At 41.0% G+C, this 21,910-nt stretch overlaps 1 protein-coding gene across 1 annotated transcript in view; it reads left to right on the forward strand.

Moving 5' to 3' along the window:
- The window catches only part of SGK1 (serum/glucocorticoid regulated kinase 1), a 155,480-nt gene that overhangs the window by 31,325 nt on the left and 102,245 nt on the right, over window positions 1–21,910 (forward strand). The window contains exon 2 of the mRNA XM_029056425.2: window positions 16,090–16,302. Coding sequence (XP_028912258.1) covers window positions 16,090–16,302 — 213 coding nt within the window. The remainder of the gene's footprint in view (window positions 1–16,089; window positions 16,303–21,910) is intronic.

The following is a 21,910-nucleotide window of genomic DNA, read 5'->3' on the forward strand; positions in this document are numbered from 1 at the left end:
TTATATGGGTACCATATTTCAGCCCAAAGTGCTGAATAGCAGAAAAAATATTTATAGTCAGCACTTCCATGAAGAGCACAGCGTGGCTCAGTGGAAAGAGCCTGGGCTTTGGAGTCAGAGGTCATGGGTTCGAATCCCGGCTCTGCCACGTGTCAGCTATGTGACTGTGGGCAAGTCACTTAACTTCTCTGTGCCTCAGTTACCTCATCTGTAAAGTGGGGATTAAGACTGTGAGCCCCACGTGGGACAATCTGATTCCCCTGTGTCTACCCCAGCGCTTAGAACAGTACTCTGCAAATAGTAAGCGCTTAACAAATACCAACATTATTAGGGAAAGCAAAATTACAGGAAACTCTAGATTTTTTTTTAAGAGAAAAGGGGAGAGAATATGAATGTGTTCTTGATCACTTGGACATCATAGTGCTGAGTAACTTCACAGGTCAATTTAACAAAATGTCTCTTTTAAAAACTAATGGATTTGGGAGATGGGTGGGTGGGGCTGGAAGCCAGGGAGGAAGAGGGGCGTGACTGATTTAAAATCCCATTTCTATTTAGTCTACTTCACACTTTCAGTACTGAACTCCTCCCTCAAAATGTAGGTGTAGGTCAGTGAGTTGACTCCCTCTAGAATCTCTTTAGATGTATCAATGAGGGACAAATGTAGGCATTTGTTAAGCAAGCATATATCTGATGGATCTAATTCTAATTGAATCGAATTGTAAAATCAACGGCCTAGAAGATTTACAACTAAAAATGATTGAAAATTAAGTCTTTTATATTAAGGGGTTCATCTGAGATAGTGTTGTCCTGTGTTTCCACTGTTTAGACTATCTGGGGAGTAAATCTAGTTTAATTGGAACATAGCAAATTTTCTCTCTCAAACTTTAGATAAATGAAGCACTTTGTCATACAACAGAAATCAAATAAACTAGATCATAATTTAATGCTATGATGTTTAGTAAAATGCATTGTTTCATTGCCATTCATTTGCCTTCCTCACAATTTGAAGGGAGTTTTTCCAGTTAACATTTTTAAAACTTGAAGAATATACAAGTCGACACCATAATAACATTTTAGGAAGTTGAAAGCTAACCTTTGAAACCTCCAAAACACTGTCAGGGTACATTTGAAACTATTTCAAGGGAACTTCATCATCATCAGAGAAAATACTTATTGAGAACCCACTGGCTGGGGAACCATGGAACATTAGAGAACATGGTACCAAGGAGTTGGACCCAATTCTTGGATCTCTCTCTCTCAAGTTGGCAACATTTCCTAGCAGGTACCTGTGGGAGCTGGCTATTTCTTCCATTAAAGAGCTGTCATTGAGGAGAATAAAAACCTCTGTGCTGATACCAGAATGGGAGCCCTCATCTGCTTCCTCAACTCAGGTTGCTCTTAGTGGCTCTGGACTTCTGAGGGTCTAGAGTCACCTAAGAGAAAGTGGCAAATAAAACATCCTTGTTTCAACCTTGAGAAGAGGATGATGAATAAAAAAGGAAGAGGCATGCAGGTGCCTACGCATACACACAAGCACACACACTCACACAGAATCTATTCTTTCCAACTCTGGGAGAAAAACAGGATCTTTCGATCAGTCAATCAATCATATTTACTGAGCACTTACTGTGTGCAGAGCACTGTACTAAGCACTTGGGAGAGTACAATACAACAATATAACATACACATTCCCTGCCCACAGTAAGTTTACAGTTCAGAAGGGAAGACAGACAGACATTAATATAAATAAAGATATGTACATAAGTGTGGTAGTGCTGAGTGGGGTGGTGAATAAAGGGAGCAAATCAAGGTGATGCAGAAGGGATTGGGAGAAAAGAAAATGAGGGCTTAGGAAAGGCCTCTTGGAGAAGGTGGGGAGAGTAATTGAGTATGAAGAAGGAAGGCAATTGAGGTCAGAGGAAGAACATGGGTGAGAGGTCAGTGGCGAGATCGATGAGAACGAGGCACAGTGAGTAGATTACCATTAGAGGAATGAAGTTTACCATTAGAGGAGCGAAGTGTGTGGTCTGGGTTGTGGTAAGAGAGTAGAGGTGTTAGGTAGGAAGGGCCAAGGTGATTGAGTGCTTCAAAGTCATTGGTAAGGAGCTGCTTGATGTGGAGTTGGATGGGCAACCACTGGAGGTTCTTGAGGAGTGGCGAAACCGAGATTGAATGTTTCTGTAGAAAAACGATCCAGACAGCTGAGCGAAATACGGATTGGAGTGGGAAGAGACAGGTTTTTCTAATGTGAGAACCTGAAAATTCATATGCAGAAATTGCATGTGCTAAAAACTCATACATCAGGGTTGCTAATTTGTTCTATATTATTATTATATTATTTAGTTTTGTCATACTACATTATTATATTATTATTTAGTTTTGTCATACTAAATGCCATTTGTCTGATGAGCAAACTGGCAGTAAAGGTCAATTGAGGGGGGCCTCAGTTAGTTGGGATTCTGTTCTCACTGGTGCTCACTCTATATCGCAAATGACATGTTCTTTGATACCTGCCTCCTCTGGAACCTTTGAGGAGGCACTGAGGGGAAATAATGAAAACAGACTAGGAGGTAGCCCAGCCTAGAGGAAAGAACATGGGTCTGGGACATGGAACCTAGGACCTGGCTCAGTAGTTTAACTTCTCTATGCCTACTTTCCCATCTGCCAAAACAATCATTTATTGAGTGCTTACTGGGTCCAGAGTACTGTATTAAGTGCTTGGGAAAGTACAATAAAGCAGATTTTGCAGACAAGTTCCCTGCCCACAAGAAGAGCAAAGTGGTACAAAAATGCATGACTGTACCTCTCTCAAAAAATATCAGGAAAAAATGAAAGAGGGCAATAAAAAGCACTTTACAATTTCACACTATTATTCTATAGCAGTTCAATATCTAGAAGTAATTTTGTGCAGTCATGCAGTGACTGACTAAATGAACTATATTTAGAGGGACAGCACTCAGCTGAAAGTCTGAAAAGCATGATTCCAGTCCCAGATCTACAAAGGGCTATCCACTGTATTTTTACAGGATATTAACCTTCTTGTGTTTTTGTTTCCTGTACTGTACAATGAGGAATCCATTGTACTGCATTCTCCTAATGAATAACAGCCATTTTTAGCTCAAATTAAGCAGTGGGGGAATAAAGCTCAGAATTTCTATTGATTTGTTCGGTAGATAAATGAAATACTCTTTGAGTTGTATGTTGAGCTTCTTGAAGAAGAACAGAATGCAAATTAATCGTATTGTAATTATCAAATTAAGACTATCAATTTATGTTGATTAATTAGCTTTATTGATAGTAGTCATTTAACGAGAGGCAGCTTGGCCTAGTGGGTAGAACATAGACCTGGAGTCAGAAGGTTCTAATTCCAGCTTTGCTGCTTGTCTGCTGTGTGACCTTAGGCAAGTCACTGACTTTTCTGTGCCTCAGTTACCTCATTAGTAAAATGGAGTTTAAGACTGTGAGCCCCCCATAGGGCGTGGAATGTGTCCAACTTGATTAGCTTTTATCTATCCCAGCACTTAGTGTAGTTCCTGGCAAATAGTGAGCGCTTAACAAGTACCATTAAAAAAAAAGCAAACATAATGTGTTGGGCATCCACTCTCAGTTCAGTATGATTCCTCTAAATTCTTGCCTCATAAATGGCCCAGGGAACTTTCCATCAGAACTAGATAGGGCTCCAGCTAATTTGCACTGGGGGAATTGAGATTTGGGGGGCCTGGGTCTGTAATTTATATACCTACAATTTATTCATTTATATTAATGTCTATCTCCCCCCCAGATTATAAATTTGTTGTGGGCAGGGAATACGTCTGTTATATTATTATATTGTACTCTTCCAAGTGCTTAGTTCTGTGCTCTGCATACAGTAAGCACTCAATAAATATGACTGATTGATTGACTGACTAGAAATTATTTCTACATTTTCAGTCACTTTAGAGTTTTTCAAGTGCTGGCCTGAACTCTTGCACTGCATTGCTATGTAATTTGATGAGGTTGTCTCATCCAACCCTGGGGTGCAATAAATCATATCCTCTCCTGCTCCCCCTTGCACTTCCTAGGTACTCTGTGAAGTGCTTGGGGAACTTTTCATTAAAACTTGTGATGTAAGTCTTGGTCATGATTAAGAAAGAGAGAATGCCAATACTTTCAGAGCAGGAAAAATGAAGGAACAGCCAGTTCATATGCACTGCCGGTCTCAGGCTGAGATTTTGGGAAACCACAAATGAGAATAAGAATAATAGTAACAGTTTCCAGAGTCCCATCTCTCCCATGAAGCATCCATCCCCCAACTAATGCCTTCTCCCCCCACAACCATTTCAGCTAAGCCACTAGTCTCTCGGCACTTATGCATCTATTCATGAAAGTATTTATCCTCTTGTGGTGTGATTTTTTAATCTCTGTTCATAAATTAATTAGAACTATATATGTTCATTTCATCTCAAAAGTGCCTATTTCCCCTATTCAATTATCACCTGCTCGTAAGCAGAAAGCACATTTTCTGCACTGTACATGTCCCAAGTGCCTAGTAAAAAGCTCTACATGCAGTAGACAATGATGATGGCAGTGGTGGTATTTGTTAAGAGCTTACTATGTGGCAAGCACTGAATGAAGCACTGGTAGAGATACAGGATAATCAGGTCAGAAATAGTTCCTGTTCTATATGGGGCTCACAATCTAAGAGGGAGAACAATTAGTGAATTCCCATTTTACAGTTAAGGAAATTGAGGCCCAGAGATGTGAAGTGTCTTACCCAAGGTCACATAGCTTTACACATTACTCTGTATCTACCCCAGCGCTTAGAACAGTGCTCGGCACATAGTAAGCGCTTAACAAATACCAACATTATTATTATAGCAGGCAAATGGCAGAGCTGGGATCAGAACACAGATCCTCTGACTCCCAGGCCCAGGCTCTTTCCACTAGGCCACACTGCTTTCCTAATGAGCTCAATTTCCTAACTGATGAGCCCAGACCACAAACTTCTTTTCCCCTTCTGTATCCCAATTCACCACAAGACCCCAACTGCAATGATGTAATCTTCCTTCTAATATCTGGGTCTTCCATGTTTTGGAGATGGGTCTGTTTCCATACAGAAACACCTGACTGTCTGGAACCCTGCATCAGAAGAGGCAAGTCAAACCTTCTGGCTCACAGAAGCACTGGGTCAAAAAGTCTCCTGAAAGGCCTATCCTGTGACTCTTCATATTTCCTTCTGACCAAAATGATCGGGAAGCCAGAAGAATATCTCATGATGTCGTCCTCTAGGTTGTAAGCTTATTCTCGAGACTGTAGGCCCACTGAGGGAAGAGATGTGTCTGTTCTACTGTTATACAGTACTCTCCCAAAAGCTTAGTACAGTGCTCTGCACACAGTAAGCACTTAATAAATACTACTGACTGACTGAAGTGTTAGCCTCTCCCAAGGAGCTAAAGAAAATGTTTGCAAAAGTTCACAACCTTTGCAGTCATATGATGTTGGCCGAAATCATGGCTGACTTCAAATGTTTAAGCAAATAGAAATTATCCTTTTGGGTGGATTTTGTTTTTTCAATGAATATTGCCAGAAATCTACTGAGACATACCTGATTAATCCACTTACTTTCCCGGTCATGCCACCTCAGCATTTCCTGTCTGTTTATTTAATAGGCTGTTTATTTTGTCATTAATTTATATGTACATATTAATTATAACTGTTTTCTCCCTCTCAACAATGGTATATGCATCAATTTATGCTTGCTCTTTCTCCTATTAGATGGTAAACTCTTTAAATGCAGGAATTGTAAGCTCTGATGCAGGAATTGAATCAATCAATCATATTTATTGAGTGTTCACTGTGTGCAGAACACAGTACTAAGCTCTTGGGAGAGTACAATATAAAAGACACATTCCCTGCCCACAACAATTTTACTATCTAGAGAGGGAGAGGAACATTTATATAAAAGAAGAAATTATGGATATGGACATGCTGTGGGGCTCGGGGAGTAGAGCATGGGGAATAAAGAGAGCAAGTCAAGGTGATGCAGAAGGGAGTGGGAGACAAGGAAATGCGGGCTGAGTCAGGGAAGGCCTCTTGGATGAGATGTGCCTTCAATAAGACTTGGAAAATGAGAGTAATTGTCTGTCGGATATGGGGAGGAATTATCTTTCACTCCTTTTGAAGGTTGACCAAATGCCTATTACCACACTCAATGGATTGCTGATGATACTGACAATGACTCTTTCTGATATTCAAGTGGAAACTCTAAATGAGCTTCCTAATTTTTTTTTTTGTACTATTCTCCCCTTTACCTTGATCTTCTCCTATCCTGTGTGAATCTGTTGTTAGGAGTCAGTGATGGGGAAAAAAACATGTATTCTACACCTATGATTTACTTCAGCTCTGAGTTTTTGAGGGGGTCTTACAATATTCCTGGATCACAGTTACCTAAATCAATAAAGCTGGATTCATAAGACTGTTTCTGTGTATCCTCTTATTATAATCTTTTTGGTCAAGACTACACCCAATCAATCACTCAGACTTATTTATTGACTGTTGACTATGTGAAGAGCACTGCACTAAGCATTTGGGAGAGTACAATATAATAGAATTAGCAGATATGTTCCCTGTCCATAATGAGCTTACAGTCTCTCTCAAGATTTGATTCAGTCATTGCCACTCCCTGTCTTCATAGGACGTGAAAATAATCTGAATTCATTAATCAATCTAGTCCGTATAGGACTAAATGTGGTGAAAGCAAGCCTATTATAATCAGATTTTTTTCCAGCAGGCATAATAAATCAAATGCCATGGACATCAGGGAGTAGTGATAAAACCACAAAGTGGATGTTAATCAGCCTCTCTTTCAATTACTGTGTCCAATTTTAATTAGCTAACTCTATACCATTTGAGAAATGAATCTTTCATTCAGTCTTTGTGGTTGTCAGGTAAATGGATTTCCTGAGAACCACCCTTAAGACTGTGAAGAAACAATTTTAAGAGTTTCACCTTCAGTTTGCCTAATAAGGACAATATAAAGGTGTGTTCCCAAGCAAGAAAAGATGCAGGACTGAGGGAGGTAATAATATTATTATTAATAGTAATAAGAATAATAACTGTGATATTTAAGTGCTTACTACGTACCAGGCACTGTACTAAGTGCTGGGGTGGATACAAGCTAAGCGGGTTGGTTGGGCATGGGACTCACAGTCTTAATCCCCATTTTACAGGTGAAATAACTGAGACCCAGAAAAGGGAAGTGACTTGCTCTAGGTCATGCAGCAGGCAAGTGGCAGAGCCAGAGATTAAATTTCATGGTTTTGGAGTGTGGCACATATGCTCCATGGAAGTACCTAAGCAATGTCATTATATGTTCAGTCCTATGGGCCAGCCAGCACTGTGCTTTACTGACCACAGAGGCAGAGGATGTTTGGAGGAACTGGAAAAGCAACTAAGAAGAAAGAATAACAGTTCAATCAGGGAAACATCCTGCCCTAAAGTAGAAAGAACTTCTCTGGAGAGGTTGCAGTGTATCTGGGCAAACCAAATCATTCATAAGTTGACCAAGCACTAGAAAATCAAGGCTGGCCAAAGCCATCAAGAAAGTGTTTATTTTTCCAGTCCTAAAAACTGGTGGACAGATTATTTTTCTTTTCTTTATTGTTTCCACTCCCACTTGCCACTTTTTCAGCTTCACCTCAGCTGCCTTAAGAGCCCTAGCTATATATCAAGCAGGTTCACGCAGTAAAGTTAAGTGTGGTCTGCTGTGAGTGACCTCACCTACAATACCCCACATGGAGTTTCCAACTTGCAAACAGTGGGGAAATATTTTTTTTTATTCTTGGAAGTTATAGCCACAGGGTCAGTGATTGGCAGTAGTTGGTTTCAGTAGAGATTGAGTACATTCATTCTACAAGAAGCAGCACGGCCTAGTGGAAAGAGCATGAACCTGGAAGTCAGGGGACCTGGGTTCTAATCTCAGCCCCATCACTTACCTGTTTTATGACTTTGGGCAAGTAACTTCAATTCTCTAAGCCTCAATTCTCTCATCTGCAGAATGGGAATTCAATACCTGTTCTTCCTCCTATTTCGACTATGAGCCTCATCTGGGATGTGATTTTCTCTTATCTACCCCAGAGCTTAGTATAGTGCTTGGCACATAGTAAGCACTTAATACCATTATCATTATTAGTAGTAGTATTCTAATCTGAATCTGCAGGGAAAGCCCTTAAAAATCTTAATTGGTAGTCAAGCATCTTGTCTTATGCCATCAAGTCGTCTCCGACCCAAAGCGACACCACGGACACATCTCTCCCAGAAAGCCCTTCCTGAATCAGCAATCATTCTGGTAGCATATCCATAGAGTTTTCTTGGTGATACAGAAGTGATTTATCATTGCCTCCTTCTGCGCAGTAAAGTTGAGTGTCAGCCCTCCACTCTTTCCCACGCCGCCGCTGCCCAGCATGGGTGAGTTTTGACTTGTAGCAGATTGCTTTCCTCTTGCTAGCCACTGCCCAAGCTAGGAATGGAATGGGTATGCTTCTGCTTGACTCTCCCTCCCATAGCTGAAACTGGTAGAGTACTGGTAGATGACTACCAACATCAAAGATCAAAGTTAAGTCATCAACAAAACCAATCTCTACAAATATGCATTAGGACTAGGATTAGAGAAAGGGCTACATTTGGGTCTTAGAGTTAAGGATAGGGTAAACAGATTGGTTTGGTGAAAACTTATCATGATGGCATTTTTTTAAATTGTATATTTGGATGAATGAATATTAAACCATTAGTTATTTGCCAATAATGGGGAACAACTTTATCTAAGGAGAAATAAAGAATTATTATTTTATGGCCTTCTCCAAGAGTGGCATGATGGTAGCAGTCTGGAAGAGGAGGGTAAATGAAGCAAAAGCAGCGATGGGAGCCAAAAGAAGGGAGAGGAATGATGGGAGCCATACTAGAAATGGTGGGGAGATTTGGTCCAAGAAAACTTAGGGAAGGATAGACACAAGGACCATAAGTTCATCAAGGGCAAAATCTGGTTCTTACTTCTATCATAGGTAACCAAGAACTAATTTAGTATAGAGTTAAGCCCTCAGTGAAATAATAGAATTGCAAAGGGAATTTTGAAACTCTCCCTGCCGCCTCTCTCTCTCCCATCCTGTTGAATTGGACTCTCTCTAGCCACTCCCCGACCCATCCTCCTTGAAGCTTTCCAAGAATGACTCTCTCCCTCCTGCCACTTCTGGAGGTGGTGAAACCAGTAGCAAAGGTGATCAGTTCACCTAGGACCTGAAAGGCAAAAACTGCCATAAATTCTACACCATGTCTACTACAGTGCAGTGCACCTAGTAAGTGTGCAAGAAATGTTGTCAGTAATGATAGTGCCAGAAACATACACTATGTTAATATTGTTGATTACATTGCCAGAACTGGCCATATCTCTTTAATAATCAGTAGTATTTACTGAGAGTTTACTGTGTGCAGTGAACTGTACTAAGCACTTGGAAGAATGCAATACATCAGTTAATAGGTGAGTTCCCTGCCCCGAGGAGCTTAGAGTCTAGAGGAGGAACTAACAGTTTAGAAAAGGCACTTATAGTCTAAATTTACCTGTCTCACAAGATATTTCATTCGAATATATGAAATATCAACACTGATTAAAAGGTTTTAAATATACCTATAATTCTATTTATTTATATTGATGCTACTGATGCCTGTTTACTTATTTTGATGTCTGTCTCCCCCCTTCTAGACTGTAAGCCCATTGCTCGGCAGGGACTGTCTCTCTTTGTTGCTGAATTGTATTTTCCAAGCACTTAGTATGGTGCTCTGCACAAAGTAAGCGCTCAATAAATACAATTGAATGAATGAATGAAATATACAGGCTGAAAGCATTTTAGTCACAAGGCCAGGAGGAAGGCAGAGAAAGAATGCTCATCTAATACTCCATCTCTGTCTTAGGCATCAGAATTCTGGCTAATCACCTGGATGCCTTTGATGGCAAAGACTTAGCCTTGCTCAGGGTTCAAGAGGAACAGGATCAATTCATAGATAATAATAATTATAGTATTTGTTAAGCACTTACTATGTGCCAAGCACTAAGCGCTGGGGTAGATACATGGTAATCAAGTTGTCCCACGAAGGGCTCAGACTCTTAATCTCCATTTTACAGATGAGGTAACTGAGGCACAGAAAAGCGGCTTGCCCAAGGTCACACAGCAGGCAAGTGGCAGAGCCAGGATTAGAACACACATCCTCTGACTCCCAAGCCTGTAGATGTCCACACTGCAGATGTCCATAACGGGTCTGCTAATTCTGTTGTACTGTACTCTCCCAAGGGTTTAGTACAGCACTCTACACATAATAAGCACTCAATAAATACCACTGATTGATTGGAGGTCAAAAAAGCTAGGTCCATTAGAAAGTCCATCCTTAAACCTGGACTTCCAATTGGATACATAGCTCCCTTAAGTTTCTGCAGGACAGTGGGAGTGAGGTTGTCTCTCTTACATGGGAAAACATGGCTAATGAGTAGGATGGGTAGACCTGATGAGATAATTCATGAAAAAATATCTGAACAAGGAACGATGTGCCCTGAGTCAGTTAAAGCTATTATCACTTAAAGCATTTTAAATTAAAAGTAATATCTGCCTACTATTACATAATAGGGAAAGTCAGGAGTGGAAAAACCATGGAAGTTGGCTGATTTTATTTAGTCACATCTGGCAATTCTCTAGTCTGAGTGATAACTACCCCTGGATTTCATGCAGTAAAAAATAAAGAAAATAAAGCTAGAGCAAACTGAATTTAGCAAACAAAGAGCGAGGTCAGGGAGTTTAAGTGTGCATGCACTCTAGAGTGGGATTATGTGCACCGCTGAAAGAAAGCAGTCTTGTATTTTCTTTTTTGATTGTCCAGCATGAAAGGAACTAGTAAAGGTATAGGTTTAATAAATCTATTTACAATAGTAGATCTGCACTCTGCACACAGTAGGTGCTCAATAAATAGGATTGAAAGAATGAATGAAAGGTAAATCCAATTAACTATCTGCAATGTTCTAGTCTAAATCAAACAAGAGTGAGGGTGCAAATAATATATTTTATCAAAGCTATTGTATTTTTCATGTAAAGGTCCCAGAGCTGTTGACTTCTGGACTCAAGTCTAGCTGTGAAACACCAAGGGCAAGGGGTAAAAGGACAAGGTCCCTCAATACAGTCAGCACTCCTTTAACTTGGGGGGTTTTGTTCCCAAGTTGAGAAGCAGTATGGCCTAGTGAAAAGAGCCCAGGCCTGGGAGTAAGAAGCCCAGGGTTGCAGGGAGAGGAGAGCAACCATTTCTTTTCCATCCCTTCTTATTTAAATCTGGCTGAAATTCCCAACTGACATTCCTTTCTTCCTCAAGGGTATCTCAACCTCTCAAACAGGTTTTATACACCCAAGGCCACTTCCTCTTCTCCACCTCCCTTCTTGACCATCAACAATCTGGTTCTGCCTCTGTATTCTCTAAGGTCACAATACCTCCTCCTTGCCAAATCTAATAGACTCTATTCCATCCAAATCCTTCTCAATTTCTCGGCTGCCTTTGACCCTATGGCAGAAATGACTTTTACAAGTTCCACAGCAATCTAATAATAGAGCTGGGCACACTCAGACTTTTCCTATGCAAAAGTTACACAACTTTCCCTTTAAAACAAATTGAAGTTCGTTGCGCTCCAAAACACGTGTGCTTGGCTCCTTGAAAGACATGTGGTAAATTTAAGAGACAGTCCACTGGAAAATAACAAACTGTAATTCTCGAAGCTTCTCAGAACTTGAGATTTGCACATAGGAAGGGATTAGGTCTGTGGAAGAGATGTGGGGACTTTATTTTTGTTTGGGTATATTCATATATGAGCTGTCCATCATGAGTCGCTAAGGGGAGAATTAGTGATGTAGAGGGGGAAAGTTAGGAATGTTAGGTAGTCCATCCCTAATGATTAAGTGGGTGCCTTGGACGGCAACCATCAGGTGATCTCTCCAAGCATCTGGTTGCCATCAACAGATCAAACACTGGTCTGAATAGACCTCTGGTCTGCCCCAGTGATGCTACTGCTTGTGGTCTTGTGTTCTTATGAGTCAAAATTTTTAAACTACTGGACAGCTAAAAATGACATAGAAGATGAAGTGACACTGGGATATGGCCTCATTTTTGTTTCAGATTTAAAATGCTAATAAAAATGGAATCTTATGATTCCAACATTAAAGCTATTTCCTAGAAGGAAGTACTCTTAATTCTAATTATAACACTGATATTTGTTAAGTGTTTACTCTATGTCAAGCACTGGAGTAGATACAAGATAATCAGGTCCCACATGGGGCTCACAGTCTATGAAGGAGGGAGAACAGGTATTGAATCCCCATTTTACAGTTGAGGAAACTGAAGCACGGAGAAGTTAAGCAAGTTGCTCGAAGTAACATGGCAGACAAGGGGCAGGGCTGGAATTAGAACCCAGGTCCCCTGGCTCCTAGGCCTGCATTCTTTCCACGAAGTCGTGCTGATTCTCACGAAATACTCTATTGAAAAACTCCATGTTAAGGGAAACGTTCCCTGTAGTGTTCACGGTGCTCTATGTTGTGCACATGCACACAGTTCTTTCTTCCAATATTGCAAGGTGCTGCATCCAAAGTCCAAGTTGCAGAATGAGTTCCCTGATTTTCTAACAATGTTCTGGTTAAACTGTGTGGTGAAAATATGCATTATGGCAAAACTGTGTGCAATGGCACTTTCAGAAACCAACAACATAGTGACCCGAAACAGACATCATGGTCTAATGTTGTCTGGAAGAAATTGATCAAAATGAGGCTAGACCCATATTAAAATGGCAAAACTAACACTACTAACTCTATATCTAAAACAAGTCTAGACCTACAAAAGGCCTAGTCTTAACTTAATTTCATTTCAATTGCCTCTCTACTTTAATTTTATTTGTTAAGTCCCTTCGTACTTTCATTCCAATCTTTTTGATGTTAATTTAAAGGTCTTTCTAATTGAATTGCAATCTTTTGAGCTGGAAACTTAATCATATTAAGATTCTTCTAGCATCCAGATGGGGCCAAACCAGAAATTCTAGAACTGCCCTTTTTATGAGTAATTTGCTAGTATATCATCTACTCTTGGCCAAATCAGTAAGTGTGGAATTTTATGAAAATCTAAGATGAGGAAAAAATCCTTCTGGGGAACTCTATGAACCTTGGAGAAAAAAAATAAATTCCATTTTGATTTGAGAAGGAAATTCAGATCCTTTGTCCAAACCTGTTTTCCTCTACGACCTACTAAAATTGAAATTCAGCATCCGGGATGGTCTTTCCATCATAAAAATACATTGGAAAATGAGACACAGGATTTGCTCTATAAAAATAAGTTTTACTCATCAACATACCAAGATTTGAAATGGGGTCAGACCCTCCGACTATGAATTTGTTTGGAGGAGAGTCTATTTAAAAGAGTGTGGTTAGCAGGCCCAGATCAAGTCTACTTGGCAAAGTAGATGCACTGAAAGTGTGCCAGAGTGAAAAGATTAATTTCAAAATACAGTGCTTGAAACAAAACAGAAACAACTACCGAACTTGAAGCCAAAAAATCTCCGAGTAAAGGCGTATAGTGAAAACCACATTTTCTGCCTATAAGGGAATTGAAGAATTTTTTTTTTCTGGTTAAATCAAAAACACATTTGATGCTAACATCATGGAAAACAAATTCCCCAGTTATATTCTTTTTTCCTTTTAATTCATCACTTCAGTGGGAAAGCACAAAGATATTTTGGATGTGTTTCCCCAAAGGCCCAAGATTGCAATAGACAAGGCTCTTAGAGTGGTTACCCAAATGCCAACGGAGAGAGGTAATAAAATTCATGTTATAAACTCGCAAATAGAATAAAGAATGAAGAACGACATAGGTACCAAGAAGGAAGAGATGTACCTTCCTGTTTGCTTGGCATTTATCACTTCGCACTTGGATTTTCTCCCTTTATTCACCCCTCCCTCAGCCCCACAACAGTTATGTACATATAATAATTATAATAATAATAATAATAAAAGCAGTATGGCATAATGGATGGAGCATGAGCCTAGGAGTCAGAAGGTCATGGGTTCTAATCCCATCACTACCATTTGTCTGCTGTGTGGCCCTGGGCAAGTCACTTTACTTCTCTGTTCCTCAGTTCCCTCATCTGTAAAAGGGGGATGAAGACTATGAGCCCCATGTAGCACAGTAAGCGCTTAACAAATATCACAAGTATTATTATTACAAATCCATAATTTATTTTTGTTTGTATTAATGTTTGTCTCCCCTCCAGACTGTAAGTTTGTTGTGGGCAGGGAAGTTAATGGAAAGGAGTTTCTGTTCAATGGGAAGGTGCATGGGCAACCACTCGGCCTCAGTTACCTCATCTGTAAAATAGGGATTAACTCTGAGCCCCACGTGGAACAACCTGATTACCCTGTATCTACACCAGCGTTTAGAACAGTGCTCTGCACATAGTAAGCGCTTAGCAAATACCAACATTATTATTATTATTACTGGAGGCTCTTGAGGAGAGGGGAAACAACGACCTGAACATTTTTGTAGAAAAATGTTCTGGGCAACTGAGTGAAATATGGACTGGAATGGGGAGAGACGGAAGGCAGGGAGGTCAGCAAGGAGGCTGATATGGTAATCAAGGTAGGATAAGATAAGTACTTAGATTAACATGGTAGCAATTTGGATGGAGAAGAGAGGGTAAACTGTAGTGTCGTTGTGAAAGTGAAACCGATAGGATTTAGTGATGGATTGAATAAATGGGTTGAATGAGAGTGAGGAGTCAAGGATAACTTCAAGGTTACAGGCTCATGAGAGAGGAAAGATGGTGGAGCCGTCTACAGTGATGGGAAAGTCAGTGGCGGAAGGACAGGGTTTAAGTGAGAAGATAAGGAGTTCTGTTTTAGACAGCTTGCCCACATCTCCCTCTGGCCTAGAACTCCCTCCCGCTTCATGACAACAAACCACTACTCTCCCCACCTATTATTAAAATCACATCTTCTCCAAGAGGCCTTCCCTTACTAAGCCTTCACATCACTACTCCCTCTCCCTTCTGTATCACCCTAGCATTTGTTATCTGTATCACTCTATTAAGTACTTGATATTCACTCCACCCCAGCCCCATGGCACTTGCGTACACATTCATAATTCATTTTATTTTCTTTCTCCCCCTCTAGATTGCAAACTGCTTTAGGTCAGGGTACCGGCACACTAATTCTGTTGTATTGTACTCTCTCAAGGGCTTAGTACAGTACTCTGCACAAGTTGATTGATTACGCCTATGCCCACAATACAGAAGGGAGAAGAGAATTATAGAGGATCCTCTTCTTCCCTCTTCATCCTTTATCCCTTCTTAAATTGTGACCGGAAGCAGCTTGCATAATTTTACGTAGGCTTGTTCACCTCCTTACATCACCTTACATCATCCCCAACCCTTGGCCATCCTTGCCTGCCACTGCCTCGGGGCTTCTTAGAAAAACGGGGATTAAGAATGTGAGTCCCATGTGCGATAGCGACTGTATCCAACCTGATTAACTTGTATCTACCCCAGAGCGTAGAACAGTGTTTGGCACAGAGTAAGTGCTTACCAAGTATCACTATTATTATTACTATCTTACACTGAGGGAAGAAATAGCTCAACTGTAGTATTATATTTTCTGTGTGTTTTTCATTGATTTACATTGATTTACAGAAGCATTTATATAATTAGTTTTCTTCAGGAACTGTACACCTACGTTTAAAATTAGAAGCCTAGAAAGTCCTCCAAACGGTGACAATAGAGCCAGCAGGATATTCCCTTAGATAATTTGATGGCAAGTCATCAAGATTTGGATATTTGAGGCCTGTTAGAGTTAGCCGAGTCCTTGTTAGTCAAAACTTCCATCATCTCATGCTAATTTTCTTAAGATCGTCGGGATAGGATACTAAAAGGAAGCTGTGAGCATCATTTGGTCTTCTGTTAAGTCCATTCAACCCCTGTGAAACAGCAGGCTAAAGCCTCAGGGAACCACTAAGGAGACTAAAACATGTCCTGTTCTCTTTTGTGTTTTGTAGGTACGAAGATGGATTAAGAGCCCAATGGTCAGTGTAGACAAGCATCAAAGCACCAGTCTCAAATTCACGGGGCCCTCTGTGATGCACATATCTCAGAGTGAGCCAGACTTTGAAACTCCTCTATGCCAGACATGCTTGGGCGATCACAGTTTCCGGAGAGGAATTCTGCCTCAGGAGGAGTCATGCTCCTGGGAAAACCACCAAACTCATGAAGTAAGTATAGCCACCAGTACATTACATGGTGGGAGAGAGGGGGAGTTTCCCCACACATCTGTGTTTGAAGAGAGTGGGAGACAAGGGAGGTGAAGGTGAGAGGCGCTAAACGGTCTTTTCAAAATTAGATGAAAATGGAATAAAAACAGCTCATAGCAAACCGTCATCATCATCCGTGGTATTGATTGAGTACAGAGCACTGTACTAAGTGCTTAGTATTGTATTAACCACACACTGCTTTTTTGATATGTGTTTTTCCGGACCTGCTTAAGATGGTTGATTTTTCCAGTTAAGAATAAGATTAATCCAAATGTCTCTGGAAGCATCTAGGCAGTTTCCAGAGAGTCCATCTTCAATCTGGGGTTGCGGGGTGGGGGGGGGGGGGGGCACATGGGTTCTCCTAGAAGATGGTGTTGGCCAAGAAGGATTGAGTCATGGTGTTGGAGAAAGGGAGGTGAGACACCTGATACACACCTCCCTCTCCCCAGCTGCTTCCAGTGCAGAGTGGCCCTGGGGGAATGATTTCTGGGGGCATAGTAGTAATAAGAATAATAATAGTATTTGTTGAGTGTTTACTATGTGCCAAAAACTGTTCTACGCTTTGGAGTTGGTATCACTTAATCAGGTGGAATACATACCCTGTCCCACACGGGACTCACACTCATTCTCATTTTACCAATGACGTTACTGAGGCCCAGAGAAGTGAAGTGACTTACCTAAGGTCACACAGCAGATGTGGCAGAGCCAGGATTAGAACTCAGATCCTTCTGATTCCCAGGCCAGTGTTCTTATCCATTAAGTACTGAACAAATCTGGCTTTCCACACGCCAGCTGGAAAGGTGTTTGGGTTCATATCAGGGACTGCGACCAATAATTCCTCTCCAAAAAAAAGATACTTAAATCATGTGATTGATCGAAACAAAATAGTAAGGACACTATAAAAAGAGTTTGGTATAAATTAAAAAGTAGCAGACTTTTCTAGGCTCCCCTTGCGCCCCAGAGGGAAGGGAATGTGTAGATGGAAGGATAGTTTGGGCTTGGCCTGCAGGTCCCCTCTCAGGGACTAGGGCTTGTCAGCTAATCATTGGTATTTATTGAGCACTTACTTTGTACAGAACACTATACTAAGCACTGGGAAAGTACACTACAAAGGAATTAGCGGACACATCCTCTTCCCATAATGAGCTTAGAGTCTAGAGTGGGGAGACAGAGAATATAAATAATTTCTAATATGAAATTTAAAGAAACCACCTTAAACCCCCTCTAGACTGTAGACTCGTAGGAAGAGAATATGTCTATTGTTGGACTGTACTCTCCCAAGAGCTTAGGATAGTGTTCTGCACACAGTAAGCGCTCAATAAATATGACTGACAGCATCAAGGAAGAGTTGGGTTGGCCCCACAGGCCCCTGCCCCCAGCATGTCAGGTCTGTCCAGCAACAAACCCCTCCCATAGTCTGTTCATTTTCCCAGCTTCCTACATGACAGTCTCATTTTCTACTGACCTGGTCCCTCTCATTTGTGAGCCCCCCTCAAGGGAGAGAGACCATGTCTAATTCCCACCTGCATATTCTCTCCCAGGGCTCAGTTCAATACGTTGAACAGAATCAGTATTTAAAAAGGGGCTGATGGGGGTGGAGAGGACAAGGATTCCCCCCAGGAGCACTTTCAGCATTGATTTAGATTATGTAAATTTCTGCAAAGAATGTGGGGGGGGGGGTGTCTGTGTGTGTGTCTGTGTGTGCGAGAGAGAGAGAGAGAGAGAGAGAGAGAGAGAGAGAGAGAGATATCCTTTCTTACATAATTTTACATTATGTTACATGATGTAAAATTATTTACAGGATCAGCAGTGGGGTGTCTGGAATTTGTTAGTTCCTTTAGCCATCACCTTAATCCCCAACAAAGACTACCGGGTCTATATTAATAATAATAATGGCACTTGTTAAATGCTTACTATGTCCCAAGCACTGCTCTAAGCACAGGGGTATATACAAGTTAATCAGGTTAGACACATTCCCTGTCCTACATGGGGCTCCATACTCTCAATTCCCATTTTATGGATGCGGTAACTGAGGCCCAGAGAAGTTCATTCATTCTTCAGACATATTTATTGAGGGCTGACTGTGTGCAAAGCACTGTACTAAGCACTTGGGAGTGTACAATACAACAACATAGACACATTCCCTGCCTACAGTGAGCTCACAGTCTAGAGGGAGAGACAAACATTAATATACATAAATAAATAAGAAGTGACTTGTCAAAGGTCACATAGCAGATATGTGGCAGGGCCAGGATCAGAACCCAGGTCCTTCTGACCCTTGACCCAGGTTCTATCCACTAAGCCATGCTGCTTCCCAATATCACGAACCAGGGTGAGCCCAGGAAAACAGCAACCCTGTTTTTGTATAAGAAAGGTCAAATTTCAAATACTTTCTGCTAACACTCTTTCAAATTGGTGCATCTCATGATGAAGACAACCCAACTAACGATCTCTAGCATTTGATGAGAACGCTTTCCGAGATGAAAGAATCACTTTGAATTACACTGAAGACCACAGTAGATTCTTTCACGCTTTACCTCATGCCTTTCTTTTGTATTTGTTGATTTGTTTATCAATAAAAGCTTGGTAAACAGTGTTTTGATCCCCATGATATTTTGGGAATAATTGAACACATTCACTACAAACAAAGATGAAAGAGGATCTGGGTGATCATAGAAATGCCAATGGCATATGGTGGCAGGGGCTTAGAACACACTCTCAGATTATCATAAGTATCTCCCCCTTAAATTCCTCTTAGCTTATAGAGAAAAGAGAAATGCAGTGGTAAGTTAAAAGCCTGTCTTCAAATCTTTGCCCAGTCTAGGGTCTCTGGAAAAACTCTAAATCAGTAAATGGAAAAAAAACCAGAAAACCCTAACATCTTCTCATAGTTCTAGGGACTTCTTCTCATACTCTTTGTAAACCCTTATAAAGTTTGTGCTAAGGAAAGTTTGTTTTTCAGGAAAAATGCAACTAGATATTGTTGGAATCATTCAATTTCAAAAGATTTACTACTTCCAACACCATAAAACATTGTTTTAGTTTCTTAATTCCAATTAATCAATCATATATTTTGAGAACTTACTGTATACAGAGCACTGTACTAAGAGCTTGGGAGAGTTTAGCATAACAGAATTGGTAGACACGTTCCCTGCCTACGGTGAACTTACAGTCTGTGGGGGAGCTGGATATTAATGTAAATAAATTATGGATATATATATACATATATATATATATATATTTGTTGTGGGGCTGAGGGAGGGGTGAATAAAGGGTGCAAATCTACCCCATCCTCAGCTCAGGTCTTCCCTAGAGCAGACTTGCACTGCAGAGCTGGTCCCACCGCTGGCTCACCTTTGCAGGGCACATCAACAGTTGACTAAGGGACAGCCTGGACCTACCCCTGGGCCTATCTATGGTATAAAAATAATAATAATAATAATGGTATTTGTTAAGTACTTACTATGTGCCAAGCACTATTCTAAGCACTGGGGTAGATACAAGTTTCTCAGGTTGGACTCATTTCTTTTCCCACATGGGGCTCACAGGCTTAATCCCCATTTTACAGATGAGGTAACTGAGGCATAGAGAAGTTAAGTAACTTGCCCAAGGTCACACAGCAAACAAGTTGAGGAGCCGGAATTAGAACCCGCATCCTCTGACTCCCAGGCCAGTGTTCTATCCACTAGGCCTCGGTGCTCCCAGAGTTAAGCCTGAGCTAGATTAGCCCCTGGGCTGGGGTAGGGAAAAGCCCAATCTTTGTCAGTCTATGATTCAACTCTTGAATGATGACTGACAAGAAATAGGCTTTAAATAATATATGATTTTCCTCAGGGCAGACACTGAGTTTCCTAAAGCCCACAGTGAGGTTTTGCACATTTATGGATGGGTCTAGGCTGGAGGTGCTTTCCTAGCATGCAAGGATTATAGAACTCCATGACAGAGGAAATCACAAACACAAATTCACTGTGTGTATGTATAACCATGATTTTTGAATACACCCTGGACAGTTAGAAACTAGCCAAATGTGTATGTTTGGGGTTTGGGGGGGGGGGGGTTGGTATTTGTTAAGTGCTTACTAAGTGTCAAATACTGTTCTACAGGCTGAGGTAGGTATAAGTTAATTAGGTTGGACACAGTCTCTCCCACACAGGACTCGGTCTAAGAAGGAAGGAGAACAGGCATTTAATCCCCATTTTCAGTTGAGGAAACCCAAGCACAGAAAAGTTAAGCAACTTGACTAAGGTCACACAGCAAGCAATTGGCAGAGTTGTGTTTAGAACTCAGGACCTCTAACTCCCAGGACCATGCTCTTTCCACTAAGCCATGCTGCTTCTCTGACTGGAAAGACCCATGTGGGACTTTCCACAGAAATGAAAATCGTTCTTTTCTGCAGTGATTCTTAACCTTTGAGGGTAGAATCCTATTTACCCTTCAGGGTAGAATCATATCTTTTACTTCTGTAGTTACTTCTATAGTTCCAAAGGCCTACAACTGAGGTCTTCACACCTAACAAAGTGCTCAGTAATAATGAATGATCTTTATTTAATGATTATTTTTTGCAATAAGGCTTTACTAAATGGTGGGGTTGATACAAGATAATCTCATCAGGCCCAGTGCCTGTCGGACCTAGGGCTTACAGTTTAAGAGGAAGTATAAGGGTGAGTGAGTGTCTTATCCCCATTTTCTAGATGAGGAAACTGAAGCAGAGTGTTTAAGCGCCTTGGTCAAGGTCTCACAGTTGACCAGTGTCAGAGATGAGATTAAAATCCAGGTTTTCTGACAGTAAATCCCTTGTTCTTTGTCCTCAGTCATTCTGATGCTGCTGCTGGGGGTGACAGTGATGACAGTGAAACCAGAAGGGCCTTTAGAGATACCCACACCATCCACCTGACTCCAGATTGATTATAACAGAGCTTATACAAAAGTCAGTTAAATTTCTATAAATTGTGCAATTCGCAGGGAGATTTTTCCAAGTGAACTCTGTAGTTGAAATAGGTTTTCTGGGTAGGAAGAGCCAGCTGCCCATCCTTCTTGCGGAGAAAGGGCTTGTGGTCAGAACTGAACTGAATTGACTCATAGATGGTGTGAGTGGAACTTGGTAAACCACTCTCACTCCCTTCAATTCCTCCACGGTACTGGTTCCTGATGTCTCAGCATTTAGGCTCATCCATAGTTTTCTCCTCGCTAACCCTCTCCCCGAAAGAGACTTCATCAACATCATCATTCCTGAAGCAATCTAACTTTTGGAAAATCTTCCCCCTTCTCCTTCTCAAATAATGAATTTGGCACCAGAGAAGCTCAATGCCTCATGGAAAGAGTATGGGCCTGGGAGTCAGAGGACCTGGATACTAATCCCAGCTCTAACATTTGCCTGCTGTGTGATCTTGGATAAGTCACTTGACTTCTCTGTGTCTCAATTCCCTTATGTGTTCCTTCCTATTTGGACAGTGAGGCCCATGTGGGACAGGGACTGTGTCCATTCTGTTCATCTTGCACCCACCCCAGTACTTAGTGTGGTGCTTGCCACATAGTAAGCACTTAAAATCCATTTTTAAAATAAAATTGT

This window comes from Ornithorhynchus anatinus, chromosome 2, assembly GCF_004115215.2.
Source record: "Ornithorhynchus anatinus isolate Pmale09 chromosome 2, mOrnAna1.pri.v4, whole genome shotgun sequence".
In the NCBI taxonomy this organism is placed as follows: Eukaryota; Metazoa; Chordata; class Mammalia; order Monotremata; family Ornithorhynchidae; genus Ornithorhynchus; species Ornithorhynchus anatinus.